The sequence below is a fragment of the Pristiophorus japonicus genome, chromosome 2, assembly GCF_044704955.1.
Source record: "Pristiophorus japonicus isolate sPriJap1 chromosome 2, sPriJap1.hap1, whole genome shotgun sequence".
In the NCBI taxonomy this organism is placed as follows: Eukaryota; Metazoa; Chordata; class Chondrichthyes; family Pristiophoridae; genus Pristiophorus; species Pristiophorus japonicus.
The window spans coordinates 209,146,378-209,164,729 of NC_091978.1; the positions used below are offsets into that span (position 1 = coordinate 209,146,378).

An 18,352-nucleotide genomic window follows, 5' to 3' on the forward strand; every position below is an offset into this window, starting at 1 on the left:
GAGTGGAACTAAACTACAGAACCAGTGGGAACCTGTTCAAACTTCGTCGTCTCCAGGCCAGATCCAAGACTGTCCCATCCTCTGTCGTCGAGCTACAGTACGCGGATGATGCTTGCCTCTGCGCAAATTCAGAGACTGAACTCCAAGTTATAGTCAGCATCTTCACTGAGGCATACGAAAGCATAGGCCTTACACTAAATATCCTTAAGACAAAGGTCCTCCACCAACCTGACTCCGCCATACAGCACTGCCCCCCAATCATCAGGATCCACAGCGCGGCCCTGGACAACGTGGACCACTTTCCATACCTTGGAAGCCTATTATCAGCAAGGGCAGACATCAACGACGAGGTTCAACACCGCCTCCAGTGGGCCAGCGCAGCCTTCGGCCACCTGAGGGTGTTCGAAGATCAGGCCCTCAAATCTGCCACCAAGCTCATGGTCTACAGGGTTGTAGTGATACCAGCCCTCCTGTATGGCTCAGAGACATGGACCATGTACAGTAGACACCTCAAATCGCTGGAGAAATATCACCAACGATGCCTCCGCAAGATCCTGCAAATCCCCTGCATTGGGAGGTCAGACGCACCAACGTTAGCATCCTCGAACAGGTCAACATCCCCAGCAGCGAAGCACTGACCACACTTGATCAGCTCTGTTGGGCAGGCCACATTGTTCGCATGCCTGACACAAAACTCTCAAAGCAAGCACTCTACTCAGAACTCCTACACGGCAAGTGAGCCCAAGGTGGGCAGAGGAAACGTTTCAAGGACACCCTCATAGCCTCCTTGATAAAATGCAACATCCCCACCGACATCTGGGAGTCCCTGGCCAGAGACCGCCCTAAGTGGAGGAAGTGCATCCGGGAGGGCGCTGAGCTCCTCGAGTCTCGTTGCCGAGAGCATGCAGAAAACAAACGTAGGCAGCGGAAGGAGCATGCGGCAAACCAGTCCCAGTCACCCTTTCCTTCAATGACTGTCTGTCCCACCTGTGACAGAGACTGTAATTCCCGTATTGGACTGTTCAGTCACCTAAGAACTCACTTTTAGAGTGGAAGCAAGTCTTCCTCGATTTCGAGGGACTGCCTATGATGATGATGATGTGGAAGTTCTCTCCCCTTCCACCACATTTATGCTAACACAGTGGCCACGAGGATGATCTTAGAGAATGAGTACTGCACATGGCGGTAGTGGGGGAAGATAGTGCGGAAAGAATTTAAGGGAAAATTGGTGAGACATTCAAGGGAGTTGATGATTGAGGGCTTAACTTTTGAGATCAGTCAGAGGAAATGCAGTCTTTTCCAGTCCTATATTACCTGTGTAAACATATTCTCTGCTCCTCGACCACACATGCAGTTGTTTTCAGCAACTGTGGATTTCACAAGTTTTCAGATGCATGGGCCTTTTCCTTCTTTATTGTGCAGGCCACCACATTGAAAATGTAAATCACCCTTTCCTGATGCTCCAGTGAAATCACTGGTTGGGTAGTAGTTCTAATTTCATGCAGTTGCTAGTTAGGGGACACTTGAAACGACCTCAGTAAAATTTAAATATGATTGATCTCCACTAACCAGGCAAAGAGAGATGGTGTCTCTGGTGTGAATATAGTGACAAGAATATCCCAGCAGCACATCGAGTCTACCCCAGTTACTCAATATGCATTTTTACAGGGCTTCATTGATAATTAAGTAAAATTATTGAGGGCCAGGAAGGAGCTAGATCGATAAGTACCCATCAATCATGGGACCTTAAATTTACCTAACCGTTTAAGCTTGTAATTTAGATTTTAAAATACATTGGGCCATCTCTCGCCATGGCCTGTTAGTTAGTTAGACTTGTTCGCATATGTTTAGGTTTAACAGAAAATTGCCCACAAAGTTGCTGGAACTGCGAGCTAATAATGGCACAGCGAGGGCAACAGGGTATCAGGGACCTTGGTGAACAAGTTGCTGCCCGATTTGCACATTAATAACGGTATGTGTTGTTCAGACACCACTGTTCTTTCAGCAAAATCTGGGCCATTAAAATACTTTTCTTGCAAGCAGTAACTAATACAATTTAATACGTTCCCTTGTTTATGATCCTGTACTTTAGAAGAAGAGAACAGAAGACTTACCAGTCCGGGTGGTCAGTGTTCCAAACCTGAGTTCCTATGAAAAAAGCTTTCTAAGCTCTGAATCAAGTCCAATCAATAAATTTCCACCGATGACTAAATCTCCAAGCCTGGACCAAAGCCTCAGCAGCACACCAAGGTTATTCTATCAGCCTTTACAAGTCATGTCATCAAATCCAGCCCCAAGGTAATAATGCACTGTAGTTTAAAAAAAATCTTTAAATCCTATTAGTAGTTTGCATTAAATGTGTATGTGGTTATTGTACAGTAGAAAAATGTGTCAAGTGTTAGGGTTGCAGTGTTTATATCCAAATATGCAGAGCATTACAAATAGCCAGGGAACTAGAGACACTAGTGGAGGCATAGGACTTTGTAGCCTTGACAAACTTGGCTGAAACCATTTCCAGCTGTAAATTTTTTCAGGAGTGATAGAGAAGGGCAAGTGAGCAGGGGCAGCATTAATTAGAGGCAAGATTGAAGCCATAGACAGGGAGTTTTTAAATTGATGGTGGTGCTCAAGGAGAATCATGCTGTCAGTCATGCAAGAATTTCTGCCAGTTACAAGTGTAATTGCCTGCTGGAAGCTGCAGCGTGCTTGCTTGCTGGCTGTCTTCAGCTGAACTTGATGGCTGTCAGAACTCTCGAACTAAAAATTCAGTATTGTCAGACAATATAGGCTACTGATGGAAAATGACTTGGAGACATTTCAATCACAAAAATGTATAGGAAAGTTTAATCATTGATTTGTAATTTGTTATGCCTTTTTATCTTGCGTATCTTATTTTCAGCAGTAATTCCAAAGCTTCATGAAAAAATCAAAATGGTTGCCAAATGAATGTTCAAAAAGTACTTGGAATTATTTCATTAATTGGCTTTTTGGTCCTTGCTATTGGTAGCTGTTTGCCAACTGAATGTTTGATTGGAAGCTATTTTGAAGTTTTCTTTCCTGCTTGCTATGTAGTGATCATTACATGCCATGCATGTTTAGCTATGATTTGTTGCAGTTTCAAGAATACAACATTTCAGCTAATCAAGTGCTCTCTTGTGCTGCTCCCCACCTCAATCAAACTGAAGTCTAGCACATGAGTGAAAGAGAAGATTGAAATGCTTGCAACTATTTTCAGGCAAACGTGTTGACGACCTGTGCTCCAGAACTAGCCACCTCTCTAGCCAAGCTGTTCCGGTACAGATATGACACTAACATCTACTTGACAATGTGGAAGATTGCTCAGTATGTCCCATCCACCAAAAAACGGATAAATTTAACCCAGTCAGCATCCTCCCAATCATCAGTAAAGTGATGGAAGAAGTCATCAACAGTGCTATCAAGTGGCACCTACTCACCAGTGCTCAGAACCACTTTGGTTCTGGGCCTCATCACAACCTTGATCCAGAAATTGACACAATAGTTGAATGCCAGAAGAGGGTGAGAATACCTGCCTTTGAAATCAAAGCAGCATTCAAATCATGTATGACACCAAGGAGCCAAAGCAGTACTAAGGTTAATAAGGCTCAAAGGCAAAAACCTTCAGTGGCTGGGGTACTACCTGGCACAAAGGAAGGTGGTTAGTTTTGTCAGAGGCCAATTATTACAACTCTTTTTGTTGGACAGAAAATTAAACAATTAAATCAAGTGCCCCCTGATCTGGGGGACACTACAAACAGTAAACAAGTGCCTTTTTGAGTTTTTTTTGTGTTTTTTTCCCCCTTTTTTTTGGCACTAAAACATACAATACAAGTGCCTCCTGCCAATTATTACAACTCTTTTGGAGTAAACAAAATTAAACATTAAATCAAGTGCCCCCCAATCTGGGGGACACTCCTAACACTTTTCATGTGCCCTTTTTTTGTTTTTCTTTGTTATTTTTGGTGATTTTTATGTTTTTTTTAAAAAATTTTTGGCACTAAAACATACAATACAAGTGCCCCCTGCCAATTATTACAACCCCAGGACTTCACCACAGGTGTTCCTTAGAGAACTGTCCTGCACACAACCATCTTCAGCTGCTTCACCAATGGTCTTCGCAACTTGTGATGAGGAAGAGATATCCCGTGAATTACGAAAATAGCATCTCGCCTTCAACTTCCCTGTGATTTCCATGCAGTTGCAGCATTTGCACATTAATTGCCAATTAAACTCGCCACAGAAATTTAAGTCATGGAACTGTTTGCCGAGAATTTTGTGGTGTTCAGTTCCATTCACAACTCCTCTGATATTGACCAGCACAGGACAGCCTAAAATAGGACCTGGATAACATCCAGACTTGGGCTAACAGGTGCCAGGTAAAATTCTTGCCAAATAATTGTCAGAGAATGGCTATTTCAAAAGCGAGAAAATCCAGCCATCTTCCCATGGCCTTCATCATTGAGGCCCCATCATCAACATCTTGGGGATTGGCAGGTGCACCACTGACCAGAGGTGGAACTTGATCAGCCATATCAACATTGTGGCTATAAGAGAAGGTATCAAGACTGGGTACTCTGTTGAGTGGCTCACCTCCTGACCCCTCAAAGCCTTTCTGTCATCGACAAGACTGAAATTAGGAGTGTGATGGATTACTTCTCTCTTAGGCAGTTCCCCGGATTCGAGAATGACTTGCTTCCACACTAAAATGAGTTCTAAGGGATGAGACCAATGTGGAACCTGCAGTCTCTGTCACAGGTGGGGCAGATGGTGGTTGGAGGGACGGGTGGGTGGGTGGGGTGCTTGATTTGTCGTACGCTCCTTCCGCTGTTTGTACTTGGCTTCCGTGTGCGCCCGGTGAAGAGCCTCCAAGTGTTCGGCACCTTCTCGGATGCTTCTCCTCCACTTTGAGCGGTCTTGGGCCAGGGATTCCCAAGGGTCGGTGGGGATGTTACCTTTTTTCAAGGAGGCTTTGAGGGTGTCCTTGAAGTGTTTTCTGTGCCCTCCTGGGACTCGCTTGCCATGACATAGTTCAGAGTAGAGTGCTTGTTTCGGTATTACTTACTATTCACATGGATGGATACAACCATAAAATTTGAAAAGCTCGATACTAACTAGTACAGAACAATTTAGAAACATAGAAACATAGAAAATAGGTGCAGGAGTAGGCCATTCGGCCCTTCTAGCCTGCACCGCCATTCAATGAGTTCATGGCTGAACATTCAACTTCAGTACCCCATTCCTGCTTTCTCGCCATACCCCTTGATCCCCCTAGTAGTAAGGACCTCATCTAACTCCTTTTTGAATATATTTAGTGAATTGGCCTCAACAACTTTCTGTGGTAGAGAATTCCACAGGTTCACCACTCTCTGGGTGAAGAAGTTCCTCCGCATCTCGGTCCTAAATGGCTTACCCCTTATCCTTAGTCTGTGACCTCTGGTTCTGGACTTCCCCAACATTGGGAACATTCTTCCTGCATCTAACCTGTCTAACCCCGTCAGAATTTTATATGTTTCTATGAGGTCCCCTCTCATTCTTCTGAACTCCAGTGAATACAAGCCCAGTTGATCCAGTCTTTCTTGATAGGTCAGTCCCGCCATCCCGGGAATCAGTCTGGTGAACCTTCGCTGCACTCCCTCAATAGCAAGAATGTCTTCCTCAGGTTAGGAGACCAAAACTGTACACAATACTCCAGGTGTGGCCTCACCAATGCCCTGTACAACTGTAGCAACACCTCCCTGCCCCTGTACTCAAATCCCCTTGCTATGAAGGCCAACATGCCATTTGCTTTCTTAACCGCCTGCTGCACCTGCATGCCAACCTTCAATGACTGATGTACCATGACACCCAGGTCTCTTTGCACCTCCCCTTTTCCTAATCTGTCACCATTCAGATAATAGTCTGTCTCCCTGTTTTTACCACCAAAGTGGATAACCTCGCATTTATCCACATTATACTTCATCTGCCATGCATTTGCCCACTCACCGAACCTATCCAAGTCGCTCTGCAGCCTCACAGCATCCTCCTCGCAGCTCACACTGCCACCCAACTTAGTGTCATCCGCAAATTTGGAGATACTACATTTAATCCCCTCATCTAAATCATTAATGTACAGTGTAAACAGCTGGGGCCCCAGCACAGAACCTTGCGGTACCCCACTAGTCACTGCCTGCCATTCTGAAAAGTACCCATTTACTCCTACTCTTTGCTTCCTGTCTGACAACCAGTTCTCAACCCATGTCAGTACACTACCCCCAATCCCATGTGCTCTAACTTTGCACATCAATCTCTTGTGTGGGACCTTGTCGAACGCCTTCTGAAAGTCCAAATATACCACATCAACTGGTTCTCCCTTATCCACTCTACTGGAAACATCCTCAAAAAATTCCAGAAGATTTGTCAAGCATGATTTCCCTTTCACAAATCCATGCTGACTTGGACCTATCATGTCACCTCTTTCCAAATGCACTGCTATGACATCCTTAATAATTGATTCCATCATTTTACCCACTACCGATGTCAGGCTGACCGGTCTATAATTCCCTGTTTTCTCTCTCCCTCCTTTTTTAAAAAGTGGGGTTACATTGGCTACCCTCCACTCCATAGGAACTGATCCAGAGTCAATGGAATGTTGGAAAATGACTGTCAACGCATCCACTATTTCCAAGGCCACCTCCTTAAGTACTCTGGGATGCAGTCCATCAGGCCCTGGGGATTTATCGGCCTTCAATCCCATCAATTTCCCCAACACAATTTCCCGGCTAATAAGGATTTCCCTCAGTTCCTCCTCCTTACTAGACCCCCCGACCCCTTTTATAACCGAAAGATTGTTCGTGTCCTCCTTCGTGAATACCGAACTAAAGTACTTGTTCAATTGGTCCGCCATTTCTTTGTTCCCCGTTATGACTTCCCCTGATTCTGACTGCAGGGGACCTACGTTTGTCTTTACTAACCTTTTTCTCTTTACATATCTATAGAAACTTTTGCAATCCGTCTTAATGTTCCCTGCAAGCTTCTTCTCATACTCCATTTTCCCTGCCCTAATCAAACCCTTTGTCCTCCTCTGCTGAGTTCTAAATTTCTCCCAGTCCCCAGGTTCGCTGCTATTTCTGGCCAATTTGTATGCCACTTCCTTGGCTTTAATACTATTCCTGATTTCGCTTGATAGCCACGGTTGAGCCACCTTCCCTTTTTTATTTTTATGCCAGACAGGAATGTACAATTGTTGTAGTTCATCCATGCGGTCTCTAAATGTCTGCCATTGCCCATCCACAGTCAACCCCTTAAGTATCATTCGCCAATCCATCCCAGCCAATTCACGCCTCATACCTTCAAAGTTAGCCTTCTTTAAGTTCTGGACCATGGTCTCTGAATTAACTGTTTCATTCTCCATCCCAATGCAGAATTCCACCATATTATGGTCACTCTTCCCCAAGGGGCCTCGCACAACGAGATTGTTAATTAATCCTCTCTCATTACATAACACCCAGTCTAAGATGGCCTTCCCCCTAGTTGGTTCCTCGACATATTGGTCTAAAAAACCATCCCTTATGCACTCCAGAAAATCCTCCTCCACCGTATTGCTTCCAGTTTGGTTAGCCCAATCTATGTGCATATTAAAGTCACCCATTATAACTGCTGCACCTTTATTGCACGCACCCCTAATTTCATGTTTGATGCCCTCCCCAACATCACTACCACTGTTTGGAGGTCTGTACACAACTCCCACTAACGTTTTTTGCCTTTTGGTGTTCTGCAGCTCTACCCATATAGATTCCACATCATCCAAGCTAATGTCCTTCCTAACTATTGCCTTAATCTCCTCCTTAACCAGCAATGCTACCCCACCTCCTTTTCCTTTTATTCTATCCTTCCTGAATGTTGAATACCCCTGGATGTTGAGTTCCCAGCCCTGATCATCCTGGAGCCACGTCTCCGTAATCCCAATCACATCATATGTGTTAACATCTATTTGCACAGTTAATTCATCCACCTTATTGCGGATACTCCTTGCATTAAGACACAAAGCCTTTAGGCTTGTTTTTTTAACACCCTCTGTCCTTTTAGAATTTTGCTGTACAATGGCCCTTTTTGTTCTTTGCCTTGGGTTTCTCTGCCCTCCACTTTTCCTCATCTCCTTTCTGTCTTTTGTTTTTGCCTCCTTTTTGTTTCCCTCTATCTCCCTGCATTGGTTCCCATCCCCCTGCCATATTAGTTTAACTCCTTCCCAACAGCACTAGCAAACACTCCCCCAAGGACATTGGTTCCGATTCTGCCCAGGTGCAGACCGTCCGGATTGTACTGGTCCCACCTCCCCCAGAACCGGTTCCAATGCCCCAGGAATTTGAATCCCTCCCTGCTGCACCATTGCTCAAGCCACGTATTCATCTGAGCTATCCTGCGATTCCTACTCTGACTAGCACGTGGCACTGGTAGCAATCCCGAGATTACTACTTTTGAGGTCCTACTTTTTAATTTAGCTCCTAGCTCCTTAAATTCATTTCGTAGGAACTCATCCCTTTTTTTGCCCCTGCATCACCAATACACTTTGGCACCAATATGTAAATCTACAGGATGCACCACATCAACCCATTGCAGGGTGTTTTGGTCACTCTACTCTGATTCTTCGACCTCGGAACTTATAGTGGGAAAGGACAATACGTGGCACAAAATCTTAGGCTTAACCCTTACGCAACAAAAAACGACTAAAACTACAGGACTAGACTGCTGAGAGAAATTTGACTTTAGACATACAATCACCAGAGATTCATGGCCGTTGATTCTGTGACCTGTTGGTTCGTCTTCTGGCCATTCTCTGCAGCTCCTGTTCCTTTCCTTCCGTGCCTGCTTTCTGTTTCTTCCTGTGTAACTTGCTTGTGTGTCTGTGTCTGTATATTTATATCCAGGTTTTGAATAAGTTTCCTACTGGGGCAAGATCCGATTATCGATGTGGTAATCTGTTTAACTGTTTGGTGATGAGTTTGAATGGCTACTAATTTGCACATGGAGTCAACATTGCAAAAGATATCTCCTTATGCTGAATGTTGTTATCCAAAAATTTGAATTTCGTGGGGGTCCTTTGTTGTCTGGTCTTATTACAGACTTGCTGTCTCCAGTGGCTGTTTTCCCCACCCTGGTCAATCAAGTTCAAAGCCTCACATAACAACTCCATTGTTGTTATGCATGAAGTCAGTTTTATGTCCTTGACCACAGAATGTTCTTAATTGTCCAGCTTAATTCAAAAAGCTTGGATCTATCAATTTTTTTGGTTCATGGTCTGCGTTTTTCTGAAGATTAGTAACCTTACACCATCAAGATTACTTTGACAGAACCTTCCAGCCTTCAGCCTCAATCACAGAGACCAGCAACGTTACACATTATTTCCAATATCCCCACCAAGTCACACACCATCCTGACTTTGGACATATAAGAACACAAGAAATAGGAGTAGGAGTAGGTCATACAGCCCCTCGAGTATGCTCCGCCATTTAATAAGTTCATGACTGATCCTAACAGTCACTCAGGTCCACTTCCCACCCGCTCCCCATAACCCTTTATCGTTTAAGAAACTGTCTATTTCTGTCTTAAATTTATTCAATGTCCCAGCTTCCACAGCTCTCTGAGGCAGCGAAATCCACAGATTAACAACCCTCTGAGAAGAAATTTCTCCTCATCTCTGTTTTAAATGGGCGGCCCCTTATTCTAAGATCATGCCCTCTAGTTCTAGTCTCCCCGATCAGTGGAAACATTCTCTCTGCGTCCACCTTGTCAAGCCTCCTCATAATCTTAGACGTTTCGATAAGATCACCTCTCATTTGTCTGAATTCGAATGAGTAGAGGCCCAACCTACTCAACCTTTCCTCATAAGTCAAACCCCCTCATCCCCGGAATCAACCTAGTGAACCTTCTCTGAACTGCCTCCAAAGCAAGTAAATCCTTTCATAAATATGGAAACCAAAACTGCACGCAGTATTCCAGGTGTGGCCTCACCAATACCTTATTTAGCTGTAGCAAGCTATGTCACTGTTCCTTCATTGTTGTTGGGTCAATATCCTGCAATTGTCCACCTGACACCATTATGGGAGCATTAGCACCACAATGACTGCAGCGATTCATGGGGAAGGCCCCATCACTACCTTCTCAAGGGAACTAAGGATGGGCAATAAATGCAGCCTTTCCAGCATCACACATCCAGAGAACAATTAAAAAAGTGTGATGCAGAAATTTACATGTGTGTGGACAAACAAAACATGTGCTGCATGCAATATTCTAAAATAGATAATGATAACAATTACAAGAACATATCAAATATCAGATTGTCATATAAACAAAAGTTTGAGTAGTTCACGATCATTTGAACCACAGAAATCTAAATCAATACCGTACATTGTTTTAAATAACAAGTATTTATTATTTATTTTACAGTAAAACACAAGTTGGACTTGTTGGCACATATTTTCTTCAACAGCAGATTTTGCTGACAATCAGCTGATGACTGATGGAAACTTCAGATTAAATATGTGATATAATCACTAAAGGATTATTGAAATATATTTAGCTTTGAAATTAAACTGGTCGTTTTTCAACTTTAGAGAATGCTGTTAAGAAATGGTCTGTGCTTCCATTCATTTTTTTAATTCTACTTTCTCAGAGCATACATTCCTGACCATAAATTACAGATTCAATACTATATTACCATCTGATCTAATCTTCAAATAATACAAATCGACTTTTTCTGTTCACATTACAGCATTGCAAATGAAAGAGCTGAGAATCAAGAAACTAAAGGAAAAGATCCTCAGCAACAGGAATGGTTCACAAAATATTTTTCATTCTAGGAATGAGCTAGATGTGTATTTATTTCCATTTTGTAAATAATCTCCCTTTTTGATCTTCTCAACCACCATTTGCCAGTTTGCATCTGAGATGGTAGAGGCAGGATGCTCGCAAGAATCTGATGTTCTGAGCCACCTACAATAAATTGCATGAAAGTAACGAGGATTGACTCATCCTTCCTCTCTGTCCCCCCCTCTTGAGGAAATTCCTTGCCTCTGCTCAGCACATCCCCTAGATCACCTGACTGAGGTGAGGATTTGTCGTATGGTAGTTGTGGAAAATCCCATGTTTCAAAACTCTGTGGTACAAATATTAGCATGCTGTCCCACTAGAGCTATTCTATCAAAAAAAAACTTTTGTCTGCACATTGTTTTTGCAATTAATTTTAAAACATAGTTTTGGGATGTGTTTATTATACAAAATAATGTGGCACATATTAGTGCATGTTAAACTTTTAACATGCATTTACAGTAACTGAGTTGTTATTTTGAAACAATAAATAGCAAGTCCAATTTTTTTTTAAAAAGCATCATCTTGCATGATAGACACAATGCCTTATCTGCAAGATAGGTTAAGATTGAAAATGGAAGACTACCTCATATATTAAGTAATTGAAGAGATAGTGACAAAAGTTAAAACATTGCAGAGTACTGACACAGCCCAGTTAATCATATGATGATTGAGTTATTCAGTTACTCATCAATGTATACATCAGAATTATAAGAGTAACTTGTGTTAGAACATGTGTTTATTGTACACAGAACTAACTAAAGGGTCTAGGAACAAAATAATTTACCAGAGTGAGCGTAAGACATCGCTACCAAGCGGCTGTTTACTGCCTTTTGATGTGATTGTTTATTTGAACATTAAAATTCACTGTGTGAAATCGAGCATGTTACACCTAATAATATCATGCCGTTAAGGTGGGCACAAATACCTTGTCTTGGGCCCCGATTTGTCCTTTCACCAGAAAATAATGCTCTTGATTGCAAGGAAAGAAAGGAAAGGCTGAAGTATTACCAGACTGAGGACAGAGGACAGATGGCAGCTGTTTATATTCTGGGAATACAGGAACATTAAGTGCTCATAAGGACAGCTATGAGTCTCAACTCTGGTCCTGAATGCACAGAAAATTAAGAACACAGGGTGATTACTCCCAGAGTCCTGTGGTTGCCAACTCCGATTTGGTGTTGGGCGATGGCTACTCACCATCTACAGCTAATGTCACAGTAATCCCACAGCAAGCACAAGGATAGGCCTCCTCCTGATGTTTTAAAATCTGTGTTAGTGCAATATTGCTGTGTTGTAACCAGAGAACATGGTGCTATTTGTACAGTTTGTTAATGCTGTCATTTAATGAATGATGCTGTAAATATGAAGAAAATAAATGATAATGTTTCTTTGGGCATTGTCAACTAAAATTAAGATAAGGTGACACAAAAATACCAGAAGCAAATAGAACATGTACAGCTTAGTGCCAATCAGATCCATAAACCATCTGCGCAACTATTATATTGACTAGACCATAACATGAGTATTCGCTCACTAAGTATAATCTTAATAAAAGATAATTTATTCCTTTGGAATCACAGCATAAACTCTTACCATGATTAATGTAGTAAAGTAAATATATACTTTATATGATATTTCAAAAATGCAACGTCAAGGTTATGTTGATGGCTTAATGGATCTAAAGGCTTTTTCCTGTTATATTCTCAATGTAGCTTTGTTCCTGCTATTCCCTCACACTCAGTTCTGAATTTCAACTGTACTGTTGTGGGGAGGTGGCAGAGAGCCCAGATGCCTCACCATGAAAGTGGAGGGGAGGGGGTGCAGTAGAATGGAAGATATTGATTGATAACATATCGTTTTAGCATAATTTAATATATTTTGAAAAACGGAGTGAATCCTTCCAACAGAGTGGAAGCTGCACCGAAGCATTCTCCGCATAACTGTCAGGTTCCAAATTAATAACGTTCACCAGAACAGACTGATAATGTTTCATTAATGTTACTAGGTTGGGTTAATGTTAGTGATTTTTCTATTTTAAGAACCACTGTCTCAAAGGACAAACAACAACTTTTAAAAATAAACTCAGTTCGAATTTTATTTAAAATGAATGGTTCTGACAGAATTCTCTAAATCCGCTTCTTTATTCCTCATTTTGGGAAGTTCATTAACAAACAAAAAACCCACTGGAACTGCGCATGCTGTTCGTTGGCAGCAATCGCATGCTTTAAAAAATTATACATAGGCATTTTGTATAGAAAAATCAGGCCTCTCTTGTCCACCAGATCTGTAACCCACCTCAAAGAAATCCAGTAAATTGGTCAGACACAACATGCATATTCTAAACCTATGCTGGCTCTCTCTAAGCAGACCCTATTCTTCCAGATTATTGCTTATGCTATACTTCCAAGTCTCAAACAATTTCCCCACATCTCTTGTGCCTTATTCACATACTGGGATTTCATGTTCAGTTGTTTCCAATCCATTGAGACATTACATTGTCAGCTTTCAAAGTTATCAATGAGGAATTTGCAATCTCAGCAAATTCCACAAGCTCCCTTGGACAGAAGGTTGTCACAGGTTATTAAGTACTTTTGAAGTATAGCCACTGGTGGACTGTAAGAAAGGAGGCAGCCAATTTGTACACTGCAAGCTTCCACAAACAGCAATGAAATAAATAACCAAATAATTGGTTTTATCTGAAGGTTGATTAATAAACATTGGCCTGTACAACAGGAATAACTCCCCTGAATTTTTTCGAATAAGTGCCATGAGATCTTTTACGACCCTGACACGGCAGACATGGCCTCAGTTCTGGATGACACCTAGAATCATAGAAGTTTACAGCACGGAAGGAGGCCATTTCAGCCCATCGTGTCCGTGCCGGCCAACAAGACGCTATCCAGCCTAATCCCACTTTCCAGCTCTAGATCTGTAACCTTGCAGGTTACGGCACTTTAAGTACTTTTTAAACGTGGTGAGGCTTTCTGCCTCTACCACCCTTTCAGGCAGTGAGTTCCAGACCCTCTCAACCCTCTGCGTGAAAAAATTTCCCCTCTAAACCATCTACCAATTACTTTAAATTTATGCCCCCTGGTTGTTGACCCCTCTGCTAAGAGAAATAGGCCTTTTCAATCCACTATATCTAGGCCCCATATAATTTTATACACCTCAATGAGGTCTCCCCTCAGCCTCCTCCGTTCCAAGGAAAACAAACCAAGCCTAATCAATCGGACCTCCGAGCTAAGATTCTCCACTCCAGAGAACATCCTCGGAAATCTCCTCTGTACCCTCTCCAGTGCAATCACGTCCTTCCTGTAATGCGGTGACCAGAACTACACGCAGTACTCCAGCTGTGGCCTAACCAGTGTTTTATAGTTCAAGCATAACCCCCCCCCTGCTCTTGCATTCTATGCCTCAGCTAATAAAGGCAAGCATTCCATATGCCTTCTTAACCACCTTATCTTCCTGGCCTGCTACCTTCAGGGATCTGTGGACATGCACGCCAAGATCCCTTTGTTCCTCCACACTTCTCAGCGCCCTACCATTTAATGTGTATTCCCTTGCCTTGTTAGCCCTCCCCAAATGCATTACTTCACACTTCTGCCCACCTAACCAGTTGATTGATATCTTCCTGCAGTCTGCAGCTTTCTTCATATCAATCACACAGCCGATTTTAGTATCATCTGCAAACTTAATTCCTATATTCAAGTCTAGATCATTGATGTATACCACAAAAAGCAAGGGACTTAGTACCGAGCCCTGCAGAATCCCACTGGAAACATCCTCCCAGTCACAAAAACACCCATCAACCATTACCTTTGCTTCCTGCCTCAGCCAATTTTGGATCCAACTTGCCACTTTGTCCTCGATCCCATGAGCTTTTACTTTCGTGACCAGACTGCCATGTGGGACCTTATTAAACGCTTTGCTAAAATCATTATACACTGCATCATACGCACTGCCCTCATCGACCTCCTGGTTACCTCCTCGAAAAATTCAATCAGGTTAGTCAGACACAACCTTCCTTTAACAAATCCGTGCTGACTGCACTTGTTTAATTCGTGTCTTTCTAAATGTAGATTTATCCTGTCCTTCAAGATTTTTTCCAATAATTTTCCCACTTCTGACATTGCTCCCTCAGTACTGCATTGGAGTGTCAACCTAGATTTTGTGCTCAGGTTTCTGGACATACAACCTTCTGCTTCAGAGAAGAGAGTGCTACCACTGAGCCATAGTCCTACCCAATGCCACCTGATCCAGTTTTTCATCCCAAAACCAGCCCACTGTTGGCAGCAGTTTCCACCCAACCCAGTTAATATTAGGGCGTCTCCCCAACCCGATTCTGCTCTTGGCAGCAATTTTCTTAAGAATTAGGTCTTGTTTCTTGGTCCAGCCCAGCCCCACTCTGTTCTTTGTTCTCGACATGCTGGCAGCATTCAGTCAAATGCGGTAACCAAGGAGCCCAGTAAAACTGAAGTCAATGGGGAAATCGGGGAGAAAACTCTCCAGTGGCTGGAGTCATACCTAGTACGAAGGAAGTTGGTTGTGGTTGTTGGGAAACCAATCATCTCAGCCCCAGGACATCGTTATAGGAGTTCCTCAGGGCAACATCCTAGGCCTAACTATCTTCAGCTGCTACATCAATGACCTTCCTTCCATTATAATGCCCAAGCTGGTGGCTTTTTATGGTGCTGTTCACTGATGATTGCAGTTTTCAGCTCCATATTGCACTTCCTCAGAAAATAAAGCAGTATATGCCAACATGCAGGAAACCATCCAGGCTTGGGCTGATAAGTGACAAGTAAAATGTAACACACACAAGTACCAGGCAATGACCATCTCCAACAAGGGAGAGCCTAACCACCTCCCTGTGACATTCAATAGCATTACCATCACTGAATCCCCCATCAACATCCTGAGAGTAACCATTTAACAGAATCTCAACTGCACCAGCCACATAAATGCCACGGCTACTAGAGTACTAGAGGTGGGATATTCTGCGATAACTGGATCACCTCCCGACTCCCAAATGCCTCTCCACCACCTACAAGGCACCAGACAATCGTGTGATGGAATATTTTCCACTTGCTGAATGTGTGCAGCTGCAACACTCCAGAAGCTCGATACCATGCAGGACAATGCAGTGTGCTTGATCGGCACTCCATCCACTAGCTTAAACATCTACTCCCTCCACCACCAGCATTCCATGGCTGTAGTTTGCACTATGTACAAGATGTACTACAGCAACACTCCAAGGCTTCCTTAGTAGCACCTCACAAACCTGTGACCTCCACCATCTAGGACAAGGGCAGCAAGTGTATGGAAATACCATCACCTCCAAGCTACACAACATCCTGACTTGGACATTCAATGTGTTTTCATCGTCACTGAATCAAAATCCTAGAACTCCTAACTTGCAGCACTGTGGGAGGAACTTCACCACATGGACTACAATAGTTCAAGGAAGCCCATCACCACCTTCTATGGGTAAATAGGGATAGGCAATCCATGCCAGTCTTGCCAAAAATGCTCATATCCTGAGAATCCTAAAAAAGAAATAAACCAGTACTCTTAATATATCAGTATTCCACACACAATTATTTACTTGGAAGTGCAGCGAATGTTTTTGGAACGAAAACTGAACAGTCATGTTGCACAGCAAGAGCCCACAAACAGCAATTAGCTGAATGACTAATGAATCTGCTTTTGGTTGAGGTAAGACGGTTGGCAGAAACACTGGGAAAACTCCGTTCTTCTCACAACCTTCAATATCCACCTACATAAGCATATCGGCTTAATGTCTCATTACAACAATGCAGTTCTTCCACAGTACTGCACTGAAGTGTCAAATGAGCTCAAACTTCTGGTATAGAGGTCGAACCCATAATCTTCTGACTCAAGAGGACAAGACGACCAACTGAGTCGAGCTAACACACACACACACACACACACACACACACAAGATATGGCTCGAAGCAATTTTGTTTTTCCTTGTGCTCTGTTGGCACGGATTGTTTTCAGTGCTATTAATAGTATTTGCTTCTTTACGTGCCCACTGGAAAGCAAAAATTAAATAGATTACAAACTCAGTATTTGAAAGATCATATTTAGTCCATTATTGAATGATGAGCAATAGGTTTAGAATGAAATTTCACTTCGGCAATACAAGATTTAAAGATCACATTTAATCTGTTACAGCATGACAAGCAATCATTTTACATAGAAATTTTACTTAGGCAATACACAACATGATATTTTACACTATTTAAAAATACTTTAAGGTTATGCAATTTTATTTACATTTCTGCAGATAAAGACAAAGAATTTTAGCTATTTTATTGAAACAATCGACTGGACGATAGTAAATCTACAGCACATTGATACTCTAGAGATTCATCCACGAACTCCATAAATTTTTCTTTAATTATCTTGAGACTTTTGGTGGCTCTTTTCTTGTACTGCATGTTTAACATTTTGTCAGCCAGGTAATGCAACCATAACACATTTGTGTGTGGATTGTACTCTGCCCAGTTATTACTAATAAATAAAAGAAAAACATATTAATCAGTTTCATTTAAAAAAAGAGAGAAATACATATTTTAAAAAGGTACCATCATTGAGGATTTTCAGGACACAGATTCCTACAGACAGACAACTTGTAATATCAGGAATGGTATGCAGGTCTATTGCAATTATTCCACAATAGTTTTGGATGGTTTAAAAAACCTAAAGGCTGCATTTTCTACAGTGTTTGGTTTGAGTGTTGATTTGTTAATGCAGAAATGAGCTAAGGGTTATTTCAGCTGAAATATTTAAAACTATAACAATTTCTTGGTTATTAGAATGATAAAATGTAAAAAAACATGATTTTATGACACTGATCATTCAGTTCTATCCCAGTAGATAGTTGGTGTTAATCCAATTCAACAGTCAAGAGTGATTCTAACACAATGTACAACCAGCCTAAATTGTACTCAATGTGTGATTCAACAATGAGAAACCTTGCTGTAAAGTAGCTCAGTGAAAATTGAACAATATTAACACTGTATTCATAACAGCCTTCTCACCCATAACCATTTAGTCTGCCATAGGGAATATCAGTATCCTACATGTTAATGGAGGTAGACACCCCAAGAATATCAGTTACAACATTACTTTGATGTTCATTTATGCAAACAAAATAGGGATGGATTTTTCAATCAGTGAAGTTCACATTTGAACACTTCATATGGTTGTACTGTATTCCTTTGCGTACTATTCTTAAGCTGTGGTTTAAAATAAACTGTAGCCTGGATTTTGTGGTGGTAATGATGGTAAACTGTCAGCATGCCACATCTGAAACTGACTGGCACTTCAGGATTTAGCACATGCTCAGCTAAATGTGGAAATCCTGAAGTCGTGGTCAGTCATTCCCTGCTCCGACACAGGCTACGCTGTGGAACTCCCCAGAGCCAGCAATCAGTGAAAGCACGTGAGCAGGCGAAAACAT

The 18,352-nt window shown here is 42.2% G+C and overlaps 2 protein-coding genes across 5 annotated transcripts in view; one reads left to right on the top strand and one right to left on the bottom strand.

Annotated features, from left to right (window-relative positions):
- LOC139243617 (protein FAM184B-like) overlaps positions 1-12,923 on the top strand; it is a 418,508-nt gene extending 405,585 nt beyond the window's left edge. For all 3 annotated transcript variants that reach the window (XM_070870807.1, XM_070870810.1, XM_070870811.1), the window contains exons 15-16: positions 2,093-2,298; positions 10,766-12,923. In XM_070870807.1, the coding sequence (XP_070726908.1) occupies positions 2,093-2,298; positions 10,766-10,853 (294 nt within the window). In that variant the 3' untranslated portion in view covers positions 10,854-12,923. The remainder of the gene's footprint in view (positions 1-2,092; positions 2,299-10,765) is intronic.
- Positions 12,924-17,126: 4,203 nt separating this feature from the next.
- The window catches only part of haspin (histone H3 associated protein kinase), a 76,486-nt gene continuing 75,260 nt past the window's right edge, over positions 17,127-18,352 (bottom strand). For both annotated transcript variants that reach the window (XM_070870799.1, XM_070870803.1), the window contains exon 15: positions 17,127-17,400. In XM_070870799.1, the coding sequence (XP_070726900.1) occupies positions 17,199-17,400 (202 nt within the window). In that variant the 3' untranslated portion in view covers positions 17,127-17,198. The remainder of the gene's footprint in view (positions 17,401-18,352) is intronic.